Consider the following 22,044-nt stretch of genomic DNA (forward strand, 5'->3'; position numbering starts at 1 on the left):
TGCAGAAGTACAGAGTATGTGCTTTGTTGTAGCCCAGTATTGGGATTCCAAGTGAGTAAAGGTGTTTGAGGATGTAAATATGGCTTTAACTGATGGTTCCTCTGACTAAGAAGAAAACTTCTGTGGCTTTGACAAGGTATAACTTTTCTTTTAATTACCAGCATGTTGTCCACAGGTTTTTTTTTTAATTTATCTTTAGCATCAGAAAAATAACATTATACCACAGAAGCAGCCCCATATACTTCAAATTTCATTACTGGGCAGTCAGGGAGACCTGAACACTCCTTCCTTGCTGTCCTCAGCTAGTAAAAAATGAAAGATGACATGGGGTTGCGTGCTTTCCTGCTTTCTTCTGTCACCTATAATTCACTTCTCTAATCTTGCATCTCAGTTAGCTTTGCAGAGAACATTCTCACCCGCTGTAATTCTCAGAGGCGTAGACGGTGCTGTGGGGGAGGTGAGGCCCAGCACATATCTCAGGCAAACACTCAGTGTGGAGCAGGGACCAAGAGCGACCATGGTTGGTTGAAAACTCCAAGCTGACGCTGATAACACAGTGAAGGAAAGAAAGGAGAAAGACACCATGAGCCTACCTGGCATAGATGGGAATGTAGTAGTTCCAACACTGAAAAACCACCAAATCTGCTATTCCTAATAACCAATGCTGAAACGTGAAATCATTTTAAGCAGGCTTGGGATACAAAAAAATCCTGAAAATACAAACATGAAGCAAGTCTGAGTGTTTAAAAAACAAAAGAGTGGCCTATGGACTGGAGGATTGTCAAAACACCTAGTCCTTGTTTGGCCACCATCTAGTTATTGTTTTTATGCCGCTGCTCTTAAATGGCTAGAAATGGTTTAAAAAATAATGAGAAAACTTGGATTCATCAGAGCTAGACAGCATCACGTGAGCACAGGAACAATGCACTGCGGAAAGGTGAAAAGGGCCAGCCCCCCGTGAGGACTGCGGAGGGTGGAGGGGACCTGGGGAAGTGAACCCTTCAGAGAGCCCCCATGGCAGGCAAAGCCCCGAGGAGCCGTGGGACTCTCTGCGCTACCCAGCCGTAGTGGTCTCTGGAGGCTTCCTCCCACCTCTCAGAGCCTGGACTGCTCAGTGGTGAACTTTGAGAATCACAGGGACATAGGGACAAACTCCAGATTTGCCAGGAAAAAGGCCGCTGTTCTCCGGTTTCATTGACTAGCCATAAACCAAACCATCCATGTGCAGATAGTGATATTAGAGAACGGGAAACTCTGAGACCATCCACTGAGTCCATGACAATGAGTTATTAAACCCATTATCCCAAAAGTTCATTGATAAGTTCAGTTTTCAAAAAGCTATTACTAGATTTTTTTCCTTCCCTGTTTCACTGCATATTTAAAAAACCACTGTTTACAGTCTAGGAGTGGGAGGAAATCCTTAGATCTTTTACTTTAGGTCTTTTTCAGGACCTTGAAAAAGTAATATATAAAGTGCTTGATTTATTAAGGATTTAGTATTTTACTGAAATACTCTTGTAATTTCCTCCATATAATTAGCTCGTAATAGTCTGTTTTATTTTAAGTAATGCCAATGGAACATTATAAAAGTCATAATTCATCACCTCAGTACTAAATTATTGGATTATAACTTTTCCTTTTCATTATAATTTGCTGACAATATTACTTCATTTAAATGTACCATCACTGCGATATTATAAATGTGTATTAAAATGGTTTATGGTGATTTTGACTAATTTATTTCAGATTTAACTGTAGTGACACCTTGGAGGGTCATATTTACTGCATATATTTTGTGCAAATCTCTCACATTTGCAGTAATGAAAGCATTATGAATAATGCTGTAGACCAGGAGATTGGAAATGCTGCTGTATTTGGAAAATACAAATAGGAGTAATGGAGACCTTGTGCTTCTTTTGAAGAAGCTCGCTTCTGCTTCAGAAATAGTTTACGTGAAGGAAGAATATTAATCTTTCAAAGTGTATACTAATCCCCATTAGATAACAGACTGAGACAGAGACTTTATATAACCCATGTTTACAGGCCAGGAGTGTTTACAGGCAAAGTTTTCACTTTCCGTGTAGAAAAATGTTGCTGCCTTCCCTTCCTATCAAATATAAGTGCAATGCCTTGACTCTTGCTGCCCCTTGAATTCTGCTGCCCTGCATGGCTGATAGGACTGTCGGTGCTCATGCAGCTCTTCCCAGTCAGAAGTAGATGCCACAGAATGTGGATGTGAAAGGAGTTACAGTCTCTTACTTTAAAGTCTTGACTCTGGAAAAAATATAAAGCAACTTAATGCTCATAAAATATCAGGATAAACAGTCTCACATGTACATAAGGAAAAAGGGACAGCGGACAGTTTGGGTTTGAGTCCCCTATTCAGAGAAGGATGTTAAGAAACTGGAGAGGTGAAGCAGAGGATGACCAAGACGTCCATTGCCTCGAGCACTGAGCGAGGAGGGGCTGGGGGGCTGGCTTGCTCAGCCTGGTGAGGAGGGGTGAGCCATGGCAGCCTGTGATGGTGCAGAGGGAACTCACAAGGGAGGCAGAGTCAAACTCTCCTCAGCACTGGCAAGCACAGTAGAAAGGGCAATGGCATAAAGACACGGCTTCAGAGTTTTGTACTGGACATTAGGAAACACTTTTTCACTTGAGCAGGTCAGCCAGAGAGGTAGCACAATATCTGTCCATGGAGGTTTTCAAGTCTGGATAGGCAAAGCCGTGGCTGACCTGCCCTATGCTGGCAACGATCCCACCTGCAGCAGCAGGTTTCACTAGATGACCTCTGAAGGTCCCTTCCAACCTACCTTTCTAATATTCTACAAAATATGGGGCAGCAAATGACTCCTTTCCCTTTCCCTCCCCCTTAAGTCCATGGAAAAAATCATGTTGAATGTCCCAATGAGGTGAAGACAGCAAGAGAGCTCTGTGGTCAATGTACAGGCAGTGAGGTTGTCGCATTGGTGGTCAACAAGGCGATGGCCATTTATCACCAGTCTTACAAGAATTAGTTATGCTTGTGGTAGGTTTCTGTTGTTGCCTTTAGTACCTTCCCCTTTACACAGTATTAAGATGTAAATCTCATATCCATTAGAAACTGAAGCAAAAGTTCTCTGAAATCATTAGCATATTTCAGAATAATAGACTAAGAAAAGCAAGTTTTGACCTGGAAAGCTATTTAATAGACTCCTTATTGCATATGAGGTATATAAACCTGGGCCTGTGGAGATCAGGAGAAACACTAGCTTTTGAGCAGCTTTTATTTGTCATTATTAATTGGCTTCATTCTTTCCAATAAAAACAATTCAAACACTCATATAGATCCTATAAACCAAAATGTACTAGAAAACAAACAAGAGAATTCTGGCCTGTTTTACCTGTTACCAGGTTGATACGTTCCACAACCCAAATTGATGGAAAACTGGATCATGTGAGTGACTGTGGAAGGGAGCACTGGAAGGACGTGGAAGTAATCCACAGCCCAGACATTCCTGTTGTGGACTTGGTGATTCTTTTGCTTCAGGCAAAACTTGGTTGCCAGAGTCTGCAGGTCCGGACTAATGACAACAGAAACCAAAGATGGAACCTTTAAAAGAAATTAAATCAGGCTTAAACAAACCAAATAATATTTAAAAAGATCACATGGAAAAATACTATTTAAAATAGAAAAGCAACTTCAAATGTGTTCAACCAAACGTGCTTTTCTCTCTCCTTGCTTCATTTCTGTTAACTTTTCTTAGCCACCTTTTTCCACACCAGACCCCAAATAAAAACATTTTATATTATGTGCATAGCTGTTAATGCTCGGGATACCAGTGCTGCTTATCACCTTAGTGGGATCGGTTTGGTTGTAAAGACACTGTAGAAAAGACTATACCTTCTGTGCTCTGAAAAATACCAGTTTATTTTGTCAGTGCTCGGTTGGTAATGGAAGATGATATTTATCCTGCAGCCTTTCAGCTCACAGAAGCAAACACAGGGCAGTGGCACGTCTAGTCTGAATACGTGAGAATGGAGTAACAGCGGGAGTTCACAGGCATATGTAGGGAGGATGTTATGTTGTTGAAATAAATGAAAGCACTGCTTTACAAAGCTTAGCCTTTGTCCTAAAGCAACGTAATTTCATTATGTCAAAAGAGGATGTCAGCTTTAAAACCGCCTGTTTTAAAATAAACTCCACAATGAAGTCAGTGTAATTTCAGATCCTATCTTTCCCCGAGTTCCCCAATTAATTTTTTATTATTTTACAATTACAGTTTCCTTAGTTGTAAAAAAAGTTCTACCCCGTCTTTCACACAGAAGCAGGCGAGGAGGGAAGCCACGCACAATGAAACAATGCAAGTGACTCAACCAAATGCAGGCCAAACCCTACTGTAAACATTTGCTCTCTGAATGTTAGTTACAGTGAAAATGCACACAGACCTGTGCCTGAAACCAGCTGCATCTTTACCACCACGTTTCCCACACACTGTGTAAGCACACTGCGTTTGAATCTCTAGTGCATCCTCATGTATGTGTATTACCTATCGATTTTTGCTGTCTTTTTCACGGCAGCAGAGTGAAGGAAACCTCAGGGCTGGGTTACTCTGGGTAGACATGGTGTAAGTGCTTCGGTGCCCTAGACAGGAAGGATCCTGACAGCAAGCTTGAGGTCCTTGTGGTCCTGCCTGAGGGTGGCAGACGTGGTTGGAAGGAGGCTGCACTATGGGCAGAGGAGAAGCTGCCTGTGCACACTGCCAGCAACCACATCCTATGGCTGAGTTCATGCCCGCATCACTGCAGACCCTCTAAGAAGGCACACAACCGTATTTAAAATGGAAATGGAAAGTGTAAAATGTGAAATTCCCTGCACCAGGCACAGGAAAGACATCCAGGCACTTCTGAGTCACTCTCCTCCCAGCCACTGATCCCATCACGACTGACCCTCTCAGGATGTAGCTCCTGAGTATCAAACCATGGCTAGCAGGAGCTTGAGGGGAGACAAGAGTAATTATTTGTGAGGAAACATTATCACTAAAGTTTTCAGCTGATGGCTGAAATTTTTTTCCCATTGCCCATTTGCCTGTTATCCTAGCACTGGCCAACGCCACAGTCCTGCTCTGGGGTGGAGTAACCAGCAGTAACTGCAGAGCCGTGCTGCAAAGGCACCCTATCGCCGTGAGATCTGCGCGTGATTTACGTGCTTGGGAAGGTCGTGTTTGACTGTCCCTTTGGAATTCAACCTACAACATTGTTGTGATGGCTTGAAAATAGATTGATCTATCCATCCCATCCACCTACTTTGTTTAAGACGATTTACCTTGTAAGCAGCATAGGTCAGGGTATCAAGAGGTATGTGTTCCCTCCTGCCTTCAATCTTGGCATAAAGTATGACATCATTTTCATGGGATTCTCCAGAATCACAAGTTCCCCCTGTACAACACACATTTGAGGGAGAAAAAAATTAATTGAAGCCCTTGTTATTGGAAAGTGGAATCATATTATGCAGATATAATTATGAAAATAATTACAACCGGCTGCTATTTAACTTAGGATAGGAAAGAAAAGAACACCAGCCCTAAGGACACAGTGTATAGAACTATTTGATCAGATACACCACGCCAGAGATCAAGGGGGTTGACAATTATGAAAACCTCAAGTACCTCTCTTAATCAGCTTATCAAAACAATTTTAATAGAAGATGCTGTGCCCAAAGCAACACTCCTATCTGTATGTTTTAAATCCTATTTACATAAAAATGCTCTGCTTTTTGAGTTCTCTTCAGTAAACTGTTATTTAGTACTCATACTCCATGCAGCCACACACATCGTATGTGAGGACCTCTTAAATACTTCTCAGCTGATAGTTTGGCAGCTGAGAATTTGCTGGTAGTAGGAAACAAAGACAACTGCTGTGTACCTTATTTGTTGTGCTGCTGCTTCTACTGTCTACACCATATCCTAAAAGGGATGGGTGGAGTCTATTGTATCACACAAAACATGTGTGACATAGTTGCCTCATTGGAATGGGGCAACGTGTGAAATATCCTTATATCGGTAGAACCCAAAACACTTATTAACCTTCTCTGAAATAGCAGATGGCAAATATGAGCATTAAGCTCTGCATTATAGTTATGAGATGGACATCAGTTTGGTGTTCTGGAAAAAAGTTTTTCAAAGTAGCTGTAATTGAAACAGAAAATATCATTTCCCTGTACACTATGGGTACTGCAGGTATTTAAAAAAACCCCAGAACAAAACCCAGAAAAAAAACAGGATGAGGAAGCTTCTTTGAAAAGCCTGTAGAGTAGAAAGGTTGCATATGTGAAACACTTTCTCTGCTTGTTTCATTACAGGTGGCCAGTTCTTGGAATGGACTAGGCAAAGCATCCCCGAGAACTAGATAAGATGTACATCTCTGATGTGTATTATACTGAAATAAGGAACATCCATGTGTCCTTTCAAATCCTCTGCTTGCCTGAATGTTTAAACTATTATTTATTTAATTTACAAGTGCTTACAGAATACATTTTTCAAGCAATATCCCACTATCCTCTGTGCCTGCATGTGCTGACAACTTCTCCCCTAAGTTCAGAAGGTTGAGCAAATTTCTTTCCTGTTTCTCTTGCAGGTGTTGTAATGCTTGGAAGAACTGGGAAAAAGCATCCTCTTTTTCCTGTGCTTTATTGGTAATTCATGTAACACAGAGGAGATGTGCGACAATTTAGGACAACAACATGAGGTCTTCCACTCATTAAATAAAGGGTGTTTTTTCTTGTTGATGCAGAAGGTTGCTTGTGGAGGTCACAAGTTTAGTCTCTGCTTCCTCCTTTATTATTCTATTATTCTCTACTTTTAAGCAAAAATCCTCACCTCCTCTAAATCTGGTGTTGAGAGAATAACCTCATGCAATTTCCTTTATGTGCAAAATAAAAGTTCTGGAAAAACACTGAGTTACTGAATGATAACCACGATGTTCACAGGGATTTTGGTCTGTTGCAACATTGAACTAATGCAGCTGCACTGACAGCAACAGTGGGGAGGGGAGCAGCAGGACAGGTTTGTTCTTGGCTGCTTTCTTAGCCCTTGTAAATGACTGAGGTTGCACTTTGTTCCAGCAGGGAAGGTCCACAGTGAATGCTAACGCCACATCAGTGCTTTCACTAGGGATGACACAATGTAGGCCATACCTCCTCCAAGACTGTAGCACACTATAGCGTACTCTGTGTGAATCTCACCCTGGGCCAATACATTAGCAGAGGAAAATGTTTATCAGTATAGTAAGAGCTTTTGAGCAGAAACTGTTCTATGGGTTCAACCAGGTAAGGCTGTCCTACCTCTTCGCTACTCGTATCTTATCCTCAGGTGCAACTCTGTTGACTCTGGTGGATTAACACCAAGAGTCTACATGGATATGACTGCAGGAGGATATAACAGTCCTCTGTGGTGTGGCAAGGATAACAAAGATATGACTATCTCTTCTAATAAGGGAGTAAGGGGCATTGAGTGAAATTAGAAGATACAAGACAAGAAGATGCTTCTTCATGTGAAGAATTGTTAAACTATGGAGATGTTACAGGATCTTGTGGGCACAACAGGCAGGTTCAGTTGATTAAACACTAGTACCAAGGATCATTTTAGGCACTGTGGAGGGGCCTGCCTCACCTACCTGCTATTCCAGCAGGCTGTGACTCTCCCCCAAGTCCTGGGTTATACCCGCCAGCCTTGCGCTGATGTCTCAGATATGCTTGGACACCTCAAGTGGCAACAACAACCTGTGCTTGTGTAACGAACCCTGCCTGAGGACTGAACCAGAGTGATCCCACACCTATGTGTGCACCAGGTGTTTAAGCTTCCTTTATATCAAGGGAGATCCAACCCATGCCGTCAGTCCAGGCAGCTGCTCAGCTGGTCTAGCACAGATATCTCATGGTGAGCTGAATGGGTTTGTCCAGCAACAGTACTGACCGCATGTCCTCTAACTGTAAGGGAAGTTTAGACACTGACCTTACATGGACATACCTTCATGTAACTTCTATATTAAAGTGTTTTAACCCGGAGCTAAATATTTTTATCATCCAAAAATAAAGTCTGGATAAATCCATGGGAGAAACGCCCACCAAGGGCTACTAAACCCAGAATGCCCTGTCTCGTTCAGAAAGATTTTCATCTGCAAGTCAGTGCCATCTGGAAGAATATTTTTGGGAGGCCTATTTATGTGCCCATCATGTTTGTACACCTGTGTGGGCATCCAGAAGGGTGGACTTTTGGTCTGACTGAGAGTGGTCAGTCTTACACCCTCATGGACATCAGAGTCATGAATCAGAGCTATCCTCTTCTGAGGAGTATTTAAAACAGTTCTGTGCACACTGCAGAATTTAATTCTCACATGCTTCGCGTTTTGTATTACATTAGGAATATATACTCACCCATACTGAAATAAAATCTTAAGTTCCCGTAACCTGTAGTGTCCATGTATGGAGTGCATATTTTTCTTTCTCCATCTCTGAGAAATACCATAGCTGAGCCAGATTCCAGTGTCCCACATTCAGTACCAGTGACGGCTCCAAATATGTCCCACCTGGAGACATCAACAGTGGGCGGAGAATGCGCAGAGGCGCGTTACCGATAAACTTGTACAAAACATGTTCTGGGAGTTCATTTGTACATACGAAAGTAGTTGCTTCTACTCTTACAGAGGACAACAAAACGCAGTGTTTCAAATGTGATTCCTGTGACATGACTTACAAATTCAATACCAACTTTTAAACTCAGTTGACTCAAATAAAGCAAAGTAAATGTAAATATTTTAAATAAATTGGCAGAAAAGCATAAGTTACTAAAAAAAAAAAGGCTTTTAATGACTGTATTACCAAATATTCAGTGTTGTGTTGTTCTATCATTGTCATTATTTTTCTGGCATAAAAATGTTTAAAATATAATTGCATTCTGCTTCATTTTGTATAATCTAAGGTTTATAGATCAATGAAACTTGAAAAGGCACATGTCCACCATATCTGCTATACACTCATTAAATATGTAGGTAATAGCTGAAAATGCTTTCTTTTCATCTTTTTGAGCATTCAGGGTAACAGTTTTTAACTAACACATGAACAGAGTATGAAAAAAGACTGCTGTGTTTCTAATATGTGATGATACGATCTTTCTCGGTTTTTCTATACAACATTTTATCTTATTTTTATTCAGTGATAATTAAAAGAGCTGTTGCAGAATTTTTCAATTAAATATTTGTATTGAAAATATGTTTTCATCATGAAAGTGTTGGTTTCTTCAAAACTCGATTAAAATATTTTGAAAGATTAGAAACTGTTGAAAACTTGTATATTATTTTGGTCTGATACATTATTTATTCATGTTGAAGTCAATTAATTCATAATAAAGCATTTTAAAATTATAAGGCTGATAAAGAAATGAAATTATTTAGAATCATTAAATCCTGGTAATCCAATCATTTAAGTAGCCAGCATGATTCAGGATGAATAAGAAAACACTGAAGTTCAGAAACCTTTGTGGGAAGGCAAAGCCTTTTCCTGTCCCCTTCCAGCAGAAACAACCTCTAGCAGCGATGTGCCATATAACAATTTCAAAACCTGTCATTTCAAGAACGTAACAGTCTATTTATCAGTTTAACCATTCCAACTATTTCAAAATGTATTTCTAGGATCTCCTTAAAAGCTGCCAGTTTCCCTATTGAACTAAGCTGCGACAGACCAGCAACGTGCCTGGTTGGAAATCCTGCTTTAAAACTGTCAGTCATTTACACAGGAATTAGCGAGCTTAGCACCGCTGAAAAGCTTTATGATATAAATATAGATATTTTAATGGAAGCGCAGTTTAACCTAACCCTAATTCTGTCGTGCAGCCTTCTTAAAGGTAATGTGCAATATAATCAAAATACAATTTTGAAAATGGGTCTCTTGGGCTGAAGGCAAGTACAGAATTAAACAGTTGTGCCTACTTTAACTTACATGACCAAATCTCACAATGCTCCATTGATCTTTTATATGCTCTATTTAGCTCAATTAAAACACTCTCTGTGCTGACCCACAAAACAACTTGGGGTCATGAATGATGCAGATCATGGATGTTTCCAGGGATCCTCTCCTTTTAGGCAGCATTAGAAATGAAAACCAGAAAGTTCTACAACGTTAAAAAAACCTGGCACTTTAATAGAAATACATCAAGACACTGTCTGTAAGGATAAATGGAGAAGGAACCTGGCTGATGGCATGACAGAGATGTAGACATTCTTGATTTAAGATTACATTTGAATTCATTTATCCCTCACGTGACTCTTGAAATTCTTCTTTACAAAACAGGTGATAGAATGATATTTGGATCTAAACTAGATCTACTGGCCATGGAGTAGCAATGTCTCTGCTAGAGAGACCAGAGGCAGCCTGATGTGAGGATCTGTCCGCTTTTAGGATCAGGCCCTAATTTATGCAATTAAAGAGAAACAGAATGACAATGGGAGGATGCGTGGTACTAACAGCAATCCCTATCCCTGTAGCCTACTGCTTTAGGTGGGACATACAAAAAATACTGAGCAACTGGTTTTTAAAACCAATGATAAGCTGCTCTGCACTCACTGTTGAGCCCTTTCAGATGTCTCACCTCTGAGAACATTTGGCGCAGAGGGAGGTGGTGGTCACCCCTACATGTGAGCTTCCTTTTGCTCTCCTTTTTGAGAGATGCTTTTGCCTTTCCTTTGAGAACTGTTTACAAGGGCAGGTACTGGCCTTAAGCTGAAGAGGGGTAGATTTAGATTAGATATAAGGAAAAAATTCTTCACCATGAGGGTGGTGAGGCACTGGAACAGGTTGCCCAGAGAAGCTGTGGATGCCCCCTCCCTGGAAGTGTTCAAGGCCAGGTTGGATGAGGCTTTGGGCAACCTGGTCTAGTGGAGGGTGTCCCTGCCCATGGCAGGGGGTTGGAACTAGATGGTCTTTGAGGTCCCTTCCCACCCAAACCATTCTATGATTCTTTGATTCTATGATTCTATGATTGAGAGATGACAGGCTCCAGGTGATGTTACAAAGGGAAGCCTGAGAACTTCCTGCGAGCTCTGTCTCAGGTATAAAGTGTTTCTGTGACTATTTGAGTACAGTAAAACAATATTTAAAATATAGTTCAAATAACATTCATATTTCTCTAACACGGAATTAAGGCAGCTCATCTATTTGCAGTGGTGTACAATTCCCAAAGCAATGCCCCACAGAAGTGTTGCAAAGACAGTGGTGGTGACAATTTTATACGATGGGTATGTATTCCATAGTACCACCCAAGTTCAGTGTGTATTCATGGCTGCATGCAATTTAAACTCCCATTCTTATAGCAACAATCGAGAGAAGGAAGTTTCTAATATAGAATAAAATTTGAAAAGCAAAAAAAAGGAGAACGTTGTGAAGCCTTGGGCTGGCCACTTAGTGCCTCGGGAAACAGAGTTCCCCCCTGTTAGGGCAGGCTGCAGTACCACTGAGATTTTACATGCAGGAGGGCAGATCAGGACCTGGCTCCTGGGACCTCATGCAGGATGAGAGTGTAAAATGCATCTGGGGCTGCACCCTGCCTCGCTCCTAGCTGAGCGGTGGCACCTGCACATTGGAGCTAGGTACTGTGTGACAGTGAAAACGTAACATTCCTAATTCGGAAGAAATTGTGCTTTTGCTAACCAGGGTATGGTATAAGCATTTTATTTCCATATTTCTACTCACTGCAGCATTTACTACTGTAATTAATATTTAAAAGTTTACTCATTATCTAAGAAGGAGGTACCCTGATAAGAATAGCTGACGATGAGGGATCTGGCCCAACTTAGCTCAGCCAGACACCTGGTCCAGCAGGGGCAGGATCTACAGACAGGGCAGATGTCCCCAGGTAACACTCCCATCCTGTTTTTTCAAGATGGAAACGAGACTAAGAGAACATCCCAAACATATCCCGCATGTTCACCTACCACACAACACACATGTACTCATTTTCTTTCCTTTGTCTGAAACAGCACCCGCTGTGCCATAGGTTGATGATTCAAATGGGGACAGAGTTCACAGTGAATATTTTTGCTGTAAGCCCAATATAAACTGTGTTCTTATTAGCAAGTATTTCGTAAAAGGTGCTCTTTACCTTCAGCACAGCATAGGCATCATTTGAATCAGCTGCTAACGATCTGAAGCGCTTTGTAAGTTAAAATCAACGTTCAGTAGAGACCCATAAATTAACAGTGTATGTTTCTTATTGCTCTGGGGTTACAGCAACTAATGAAATTATTTTTTTTTTAAATATAAAAGAATCAAGACCACATTGTTGGTTATTTTCTTTTTGTCAGAATTTATACACTGAGGTATATAAAATGATACTTCTATACCAGGACACTTTTTTTTTTTTTTTTAAAGCTCACTCATGTTTTGGTAAGAGTACTAATTTTGCTGTCCTAGATGGTTTCTCTACTTTCTGTGCCCTTGCAGCAGTCACTGCTGGATTTGGCTTTACAGGTACTCTTTGAATCCAAATATATATATATATATAAAGTAAAAACAGGAAATTATCAGCCAGATCCTCAGCTCTTGCAGGGCAGGCATGGCCATGCCCTTGGTGCTGGAAGGTGGGAGCAGGCTGCTGCTTCAGCTCTCCTGCCTCCACCTCCTCCGGCACCTGCAGGCTTCCGCACAAGCAGGAGCTCTCTCGTGGGAAAGCATGGCTCACAGGAGGGTTCCACAGGGGGGTGAATTTCTCAAGAAATTTGATTTCACATGGATATGAGTTTGTTAACAGCGCTCAGCTGTGACAGAATGAAAGAAACAGATTAACACTGTGTGTTTCTTCAGAATGACTATATAATGCACAAGCATGATTTTTCATTAAAAGTTTTGGTGACAGGATGGTCTGGAGACAGACTGTTTCTCCTGGGCTTTCCAAACTTGTTCCTTCCTAAAATCCACAATTGCCTGTTATTTACTGTATTGCTATTTATTCTAGTCTTACAGCCGTACACAGGTGAGGCGTACTCACCCTTTGGGCTGGCTCTCAAACTCTTCTGCCCACTGCTCCTGGGCATCCTCCGTGGAAAGGTCCACGTCCCGGGTTGTGGCGAAATTGAACTCGCTGCCTTCTGTCCCATGGAAGTAGATGGAGTTTCCGTCTGACTGGCAGCTATGCTGTGGACAAAAGGAGCACAGGGGAGGTGACGTTACATCGGGTTTGTAAGGTGTCCTGCTCACACATCGTCAGAGCTCAGAGCAAGTTGTATGTTACCTAATGACTCAGCGATGCCTGAAACAAAATAAAAATTAAAAAAAAAAAATGGACAGTCATCTTTTATCTTTATTGGCCTACCTTCAATGATGATCGTGTCCTAATCTCGTACCTGCTTCCCTACAAACGCACTACAGACCATTGTAAAACTGTGTTTGCAGAGAAAAGACATGTACCATGCCTTTGGGTGTTTATTTCTATTTTGAAGTATTGCCACTATGTCTGGCATACACAGAACTGTGTGTACAAATAACTTCAGTAGTATATCAAATATTGCTATGGGTATTTTGTCTGCATAAGAGTTTCTTGCTGTGAAACACGTCAGATTTCTATGCCTGAATTTTTGCCAGAAGAGGTGTTTGTGTGTAAAATTGCTATATACTGCCATACAATAAACTTTGGGCCTGAACCGTACAAGTGAAAAGGCTATATTTGCCGTATTTAATTTGAATAGCATAACAAATAGCTCTATAGGCAACTAGGTCTTGTGATATGGCAGTCTTGGGGTCCTGAGGCTGCCCCCACACTCAATGCATCTCCTTTTCCTGTTCCATTTCTGTTTATACCGCCTCAGCAGCGCCCAGTGAAGCCACGCGTCTGCCCCAACCTGTCCTGCCTACCACGACTCTCCAGGAGTATCGACCTGGAAGAAACTGTCTGTGAGGAGCACTCGGGGGTTACAGTACAGATTTTCTTCTTTCTTCCACCCTACTTTTGCCCTCTTGTGTGTCTGATAAAATGGTAAAAGTCTGTAAAACCTGTGTGTCTGAAGCAGATACAGTAAGCTTCTAAAGAAGATCTACCTGGTCTTAATGCAAACTGAGAACTTGGAATTTTATTGAATTGTACGTATTAAAACAAATACTGATAAAAGTAATAATTAGCTGAAACACTTTTTTGGGAGGAAATGTTGGTTGCATTAAAAGTGAAAGCTGAAATAAGAAATGATTAATTAGAATAATTCTGCATTCTTACCCACAGTTCAACAACTGTAAGAGAGATATAATAATGCCAAATTGCAGTGACCTTTTCAGTATCGTCTATGCAGTGCCCTCTTGTCTCTGAACCCCTTCATAACGCGCCGAGGGAAACAGTGACAATCACCTCTTCTGAGTTTAAAAAGGTCATGGTAGTGCCACATATGTGAATAATTAAATTTTTAACAAAGAGAAAGATGTGGCAAGAAATGAAAACTGCCCAGTACATCTTTGTCTGTGGGATTTTATAAGCAGACTACAAAATAACACATTTTGTCAGATTCTGTAACTCTTCCTTCATTTATCAATGCAAAAAAAGACATAGCTGAAATTCTTTTGTTGATGACTTTCAAGTCTAGTTGCTCATAACTTAGCAATTTATATTTAGGAATGTAATTTGTGACTACATTTCTAGAGGTGCTTACACATTGTTAGGAAAAAATCTGAGTACTTGAAGTCTGATTTTTGTATAGAGACTTTCTGGTCTGTAGTTGAATGACAACAGCTCTATGTTTATTAACACTGACTAAATATCACTCAAAGAAATAAACACATTATAAAAATGTAAAGACTGTTTCAACTGCTAAAATAAATTGCTGTTAAAGTATTTTTCTTTCAAAGAAAGGTCAAAGCAATAGAGAGATTCTGAAGTGTTGATAATTTATCACAGAAATTAAATAGATTTTGCCACAAGTCTTCTTACTCTGTTAATGCACCATATACACAGTGCCCATGTATGCGGCTGCTGCCACTGAAAACGCAGAATAATTTACACATAAAATATTTTATAACTAGTGGAAATGAATGAAACACTTTTGTATTTTACTTCTCTTTGAAAAACACTGTTTGTACTAAGCAGTTATTTATAATTGACTGAGAAATGGCTTTTGTTCACTGATTTTATCCTTCATGCTCACAGGTATTGCTAAGATCAGAATTTTAAGAATAATTTGTTTATTTTGCTTCTTGCTTTTCAGAATTTTCTTCATTTGCTGCACAGAAATGAAGTGTCCTTTATCCGTCAATCAATCTGCCACAAAACTCCTATTATGTGCAGGCAGTCAAGTAAATACACTGAAAATAAAAATTCAGACTAGAACTTAATTCAGATTTATACGTAACCCTTCATCTCTTAGGAAACAAACAGACACATAGATCCTACTGAGCTAGTTATTACAATTGCATACAAGCTTTGGAAAATCCTTTATAAATCTTATTTCTCAGGTGCTAAGTTGTATGCAAGTATATACTTGATAGTGGGGCATGTAATGAGTAATCTCCTGCCTGATGAAAGCCACCTATTAAAATAAACACAAACCAGATACAGCCCCATTATCACTTAACATTTGTATCTCCTTCTGCTGTCTAATGGAATATTTACTTAAGTATGTCTGATGGAGTTTCCATTTAGGGTGTCAAGATAAATAAATGGGCAGTTTGGCAAAAGGGTGAATACGTAATTATTTTTACAGTGGTGTATTATCAACCCTTTATGAAAGCTCAAAAGGATACAGAAGCATAATTTATTTCATTAGTTCTATAAAACTACCTCTATGCTTTTATAGACAGCTACACAGTATCTATGAATATGTATATTATGTGTATTTTATGTGTTAATGACCCACACAACATATGGCTCAAATCAACCTCTGTTCATGTTAGCTTTGAATCTCATGTGTAACAGCTACGCAGAAGAAAAGTTCAGACTGGGGTTTAACTCCTTCTGTTATTCCACATACCTACGAAACCAGTAATAGAAGCTCATTACCTTTAAAGAGATGAGAAAGATGCTCAAAACACATCTTTTAAAGTTCTCAGGGAGGGCCAGCATTTTCTGGTACATTTTTGCCCCAGTGTCACCATTTGGGACCCTGGACACTTGTCCATGGGAGAAGCAGGTGAGGACCAGCCCCACCTGCATGAGCCGTGCTGCCCCAGCAAGGACCAGGGCTCCTCTGCTCATGATCTCATCCTCTCCTACCTGCCACATTTCCCTCACCTGTATATTCATCAAATCCCCAGTTCACAATGAGCTTCCATATTTTTCTTTTCATTTTCCAAGCCGTTGCTATCTGTTGCTGCTTTTACTGCCTTTTTTTTCTTTTTTTTTTTTCATCATCCGATGGGCTGCTGAGGGGTGAATAACCTCAAAGAGCACTCAGCCAAATTTTCCAGGACCAAAAGAAGCTCCACAGGAGATGGTCCCTCACCGTAATCACCCCCAACTACCTTGTCAGCCTTGTTCAACATCCAGGATGCTGCTGTGTTGGATTATTTTGTGGGTTTGTAATAGGGTTTGAACAGATTAGAGACTGAATTGAAACCATCAGACTCATTTTCTCTTGGGTTCAACCCAGGGTTTGAATCCAAGCCTTTAGAAATTAAGAACTAAAGTATAATTTACATATTGTGCTGCCTCTTTCCCAAATTAAAGGCTTTACACTTGCAGTGGTAGTCTATATACTTCTAGTACTTAAGGGCTGAATTTTACAGGTCTTATTTTTTCATCATTCTAAAGTGATAAAAAATGTGGAACAAACATGTACAGTGTTTTGAGACCAACTGGATTAAGTTCTCCCTAAACTGGACATACTGCAGATCTCCCTATGTAGATACAGAGTTCTCTCTTACAAATTTAAGATTCAAAATTTTTTCTATTATTTCATTTGCACTTATATGATTTATAAGATAACAAATGAGCCTGCTATGCAAAATTTGTAACTAAAAAGGCCCAATGACAGTGACTTGTAGGATATTTCTCCTTGTTACCATGGGAGCATCAGCTGTAGGTCCAGAACTAAAGTGGGGTTTAATTTTGTATTTAAAAAAGAGATTAAAAGCATATGAAACATTTAGTGTGTCCTTGCACAAATTAGGACACTGAAAAGTTAACTAATTTGTGAGGAAAAATTAATTTAGAGAATAAATCCTTTGACAAATCTGATAACATTCATTAAAGAAAGTTTTCTCCCAAATCACCTACATAATACTACATAGGACACTTGAAGGGACGTGAACACGTGAAGCCACTTCATGACAGCAGCTATTTCCCATTGTCTGCAACTGGAGTGGCACTATCAGCCTGCCATCAGTAAACTGTTGTATTCCTAAATAAACAACCTCTGCCTGTTGCCAAATGGAAAGAAGCCAAGTTTGGTTCAGGGACTGCGGTCATCCCAAGGGGAAAAAAAACTAGTTTAATTTAATCTGGCACTACCAGTACTATTATTCACTAGCTGCAATTGTTAAGCTATTGCTTTTCACGAATACGGCAAAATGAAAATTGGCTGTATGCATTCCTGTATCTCAGCATGCTTAGATTTGCTTTCAACCTAATATTCACTCTGAATTTTCTGTGTTTCTGAAGTTTGTCTACTGGATAGTTACAGTATCACTGTCTTTTCCCTACTTTCAAGCCCTGCATGGCTCATCCTCACCTGCCTCCACCATCTCCCACACACACTTTTCCTTGACTGCTGATGCTTGCCACTACATCTGCTGGTGAGTTGACCAAACTTGCATGCCCTTGCCCATTCTGCCCACCACACCTGGCAAATTCCCCAGAAGGTGATGTCCTTCAGGCAATTCCTTATTGCTTTTCTCAACGACATTCCTTGCTCAGGGCTCTTTGATGCTACAATGGTACCACTAGTACAAAAATATACGTTTTCATGCTAAAATTGTTGTTATCTAGGAATATTTCTAGTCTATGAATATTTCTAGTCTATGAGTACAGTTCTTAGCCATGTTGTCTGTGACAGCCAGCAAGTCTTATTAATTCAGGTGAGCTTTCTGTTGTACATTATGAGGGCATTAGCTAATAATTTGAAGACACAGACTATGGGAGAGCGTAGTGCATGGTTTCAAAATCAAATTTTTGTCAAGAGTCTGTCACCCTCTTTATTCTACTCTGTACTCCTTACATTTTACATCCCCTACCTACAGCTTTCACATTTTTTTGGTAGGTGCTTTTAGGAAAGCTTCTTGATCATCTGAGATGCAGAAGGGTTTCAGTTAGGACTGCTCAAAACCATTGGTCAGCAAAAGCAGGGAAATCAGATTTGGTAAATCAGATACTTTCCAACTGGACCTATTTATGTTTTCATAAATAAATACTGACCAACTTTCCACAGCATCTAAATGGCTTAAGGGCCCCAAGGAAGGTCTGGGATCCTACATCACGTAGCATGCTGTAACAATCTCCCTATTTTTAAAGACTTGCATGAGAGCACCACGTAAGGAGACATCTGCTACCCTCAGCATGACCTGTTGGCTGGGAGGGACCGCTGGAAGTCTCCTGTTCACCCTGACATGTGAAGTAGCACAGGCATCAGCCAGATCAGTCCACGCCACCGTTGCAGCTAAGGACACAGCCCTGAAGATTTTCAGAAGCTCAAAAGACAAAGATTGGGAATGTAAACAGAAGCACTGAAGTTCATCCAAACCAGCTTCTGTCCCAGTTGTTCCAGTCGAACCTGTGAATCAATAAATACCTCTTCATTTTACAGTGTGGGATTTCTTTACTTGGAGAGCTGAACAGAGGGCAACTAACTGATACAACTGTGCCATTCGGAGAAGCATCAACAGGAAACACTAGTGTGAAATTCCTCAATGTAACAGATTTTTGGCTGAGGTGCTGCATATCATCTTCCCAAGGCTTACCCCCACACTCGCATGACAATGTTGTTCACCTCTGTGCCTTTAAAGTAGCCGCAGTCATCTTTACCATCACTTAATTAGATGTTTATCAGAGATGAACATTGATGCACCTCTTCGTATTATCTCTCCTGAGCCTAATGGCCCCGATGATTCTTTCAGACAGCTGTAGCCTCACAATTTAGTTTTTGGCGACATTTCTTGCATTGGAATGAATGTGCTGGGCATTTGGGCAGTGCCAGCTTGCAAAGGGCTGATGGCAGATGGAAAGAAATCTGCCCAGTATGCCTTCACCTCTACATGAGCAGAGGGCCATCAATTTCCCCCATTAAGGAGTTGTCACGCAGCCCACCCAGCTGGAGGAGCATCTCTGATAGCCAGGCTGGCTGGCGTATGCTATTCAAATACAAAACGCACTTTAAAAGGAAACAAAAATATCATTTGTCGGCAAATTGAAAATGCATGGCTTTGACCGCAGCCAATTTTTTAATGACTGTAATATTTTAAGTGATTATTTTTGCCACTTCAGATTGCTCCTTAGAGAGGAGAGGTTTTTTTAATTAAAATCTAGGCAATGCAAACAGATGAGATATGAGAAGCAGAGGAACAAGAAAAAAGATGAAGAAAATTAATTAAAACAGCATTGTCAATGGAGTCATAAATTGGATATTGTGTCTTTCTGGGGATGAGTCACGCAGGTTTTAAAAATTTTTAGATTTTGACATGATAGCAGGTGCAAGGATAGATTCAGTCTTGATAAAATCATACTCCGTATACAGTGTCTTAGCCAGAAAAGGTATGATGACAGAAGTTAGGAAAGATTCTCAATTCTAAGTTCTGTGGATTTGACTGTTAATGCTTTTGGCCTGAAGTCCCTTCTTTAACCAAAGGAAAAACCACAATGTGATTAGAATACTTTCCCATGAGATAAACAGGACTTCAATCTTTCCCACATGCTGCATTTTTACATCATTTAATGTAGGTTACAGAACGAAAACCTTGGCTGCACAAGCAGGCCAGGTGCATGGAAGGTTATAGTGCACCTTCCCTTTCCAAAACAACGGGATGAAACTTGTCCTGTGACGTAGTAACAAACAGTTTATAAAGTGTGTTTTCACTCGTAATTTCTGATTATAGACTGTTATTCAAAGGCTGGTTCTCAAAACACTTTCCTTGTTTATGAGTGATTCGCATGACTCATATCATTCTTAATTTTATAGGACAGTTCATGATGTTTGTACAACATTGGTCATTCTGGTGATGACCGGTTTCCTTAATGACTCATTTAACTGGCATGAACTGAACTATTCCTCTGTGTTATTAGGAACTCTTGACATTTCTAGCACTCTGCAGTGAGCATGATTAAACCTCATCTGTTCTCCTGAAAGTAATGATGTGTAATTACAACACTGTAAAATTAGAGCGAGAAAGAGTCAACCAAAGTAGTTTCTACTCTTTGGTGTCTAATGGGTCAATTCATGTTGTTTTTATTAATGTGCATCTCACAGTGACCTGCAAAACCAAATTCTTTCCTTCTAGGAGGCAGGAAGGACCCCTGCTACTTTGATGCCAGCTCAGAGCGAATGCTGGCTCCCTGCCACCCCCCACCACACTTCCGAGCCACAGGGAACTGGCATGGAGAAAGGTGCAGGTTCAGCATTGCTGCCTGACAGCGATTCTCAGCTGCTTGAACAACTCACAGCACCACAGTCAACCACCTATCAGTTCAGTGACCCCCTAGGATTGTATCTAAGTATTATTATTTTAATTAGAAGTGTGATTATTAACAAAAAAAAGCAAGACCAATTCTATGCATGGGCTAGATCCAGTCCTATGGATGGATATACAGATGCCTCCTCATGGGCATAGCTCAGAGTGCCCACGCTCTCACTAAAGAGAGCCGGTCGACAGGTTTTGTGCATCCTACTCCGCTTTCCTCACCGCTCCCCCCCTCTCACACTCCTCCTTCCACCCACAGAGAAGCAGGAATGGCTCTCAGATAAGGTGCAGGAGGATGCCTAATTGTCTCTTCCCAGGAAGATCTGGTGGATAAGGTCTCCTGCGAGGCAAAGCAGCTGGCTAGAAGGCTGGGTTTGGCCCATAGACCAAATACTGCCTTACTATATCTTATTTAAAAACAAGAGAGTCTTGTCAGAAGCATCTGTATCTGTATAATTTTGTCCAATATAAGGTCATAGCAATTTCAATCTGCCATTTGCACCCTAGAGCATAGTGTGACTAGACATACCTAGAGCACCACCTTTCCTCCTGCAAACAAATATATTTGATATAATTAAGACAATGGATACCTCAACCCTTTTTAAAACAAGAATTTAAAACCAAAAAATAAAAAAAAATCTTGTTTATTTCAGCACAAACATTTAAACCCAACAAAGATATATATGGAATATCAGGATGTTTGTTTTGAAAGAAGACTATCCAATGCCATTCCTATTAATTAACAGAGTATTCAGAGATTTGGAAGTCTGCTCTGGAGCTAGGGGTGTGGAATAGCTTAATCAGCCTCTTTTTTTGGTCAAACTCCTAGGCCTGCGTGCACGTCTTCCTTGCTCAGTGACACACAACATAGGCTCAGGAAGGACTTGCAGATCTGGGATGTGCACAGCCCTGATGTGCTCAGGGTGTGGTGAAAGGCCAGGGAGTTTTATGGACACATTTTCAGCAGATTTTTCAGAGTGTGAGTGTTCAGTTTTCCCACTCTCTTCTTATGCAACTTTCTCTTCTGCTAAGCTGGCATGCATTTCTGGGAAATTAAAATGACCTGAATGGTGATGAACTGTTACTTAAGGGACTTACTTTATCAGGATACTTGGATTGGGATGTTTTCAGGATTTATTGGTCATGTCCATGATAATGCATAACATGCATCAGGTACCATTCCCTGATCCTAAACCCAACTGGCTCGGTGAGGGTGGCACAGACCTTCCCCCTTGCCCCCACCCCATGCTGTGCCAGGCTGCATGCTCGCAGCTCAGCAGCACAGACGACCTCAGGTGTAGTCCCCAGGTCCTGCAGAACAAACAAAGCTGACCAGCTGGACTGCAACCTTCAGCCACCAAGTGAAGAGAGTTTGCAACTGCTATGAAACAGCAGTTTTGTAGCTTGACTTTTCTTAAAGGTGAGAGGTGTCACTG

General features: G+C 40.7%; 1 protein-coding gene across 1 annotated transcript in view; it reads right to left on the bottom strand.

Annotated features, from left to right (window-relative positions):
- Window positions 1–22,044, bottom strand: part of RELN (reelin) — a 296,695-nt gene that overhangs the window by 104,289 nt on the left and 170,362 nt on the right. The window contains exons 11-15 of the mRNA XM_054839620.1: window positions 13,014–13,159; window positions 8,411–8,562; window positions 5,303–5,415; window positions 3,381–3,589; window positions 417–545 (exon numbers count right to left, since the gene is read on the bottom strand). Of these exons, the coding sequence (XP_054695595.1) occupies window positions 417–545; window positions 3,381–3,589; window positions 5,303–5,415; window positions 8,411–8,562; window positions 13,014–13,159 (749 nt within the window). The remainder of the gene's footprint in view (window positions 1–416; window positions 546–3,380; window positions 3,590–5,302; window positions 5,416–8,410; window positions 8,563–13,013; window positions 13,160–22,044) is intronic.

The sequence above is a fragment of the Grus americana genome, chromosome 1 (genome assembly GCF_028858705.1).
Source record: "Grus americana isolate bGruAme1 chromosome 1, bGruAme1.mat, whole genome shotgun sequence".
NCBI lineage: Eukaryota > Metazoa > Chordata > Aves > Gruiformes > Gruidae > Grus > Grus americana.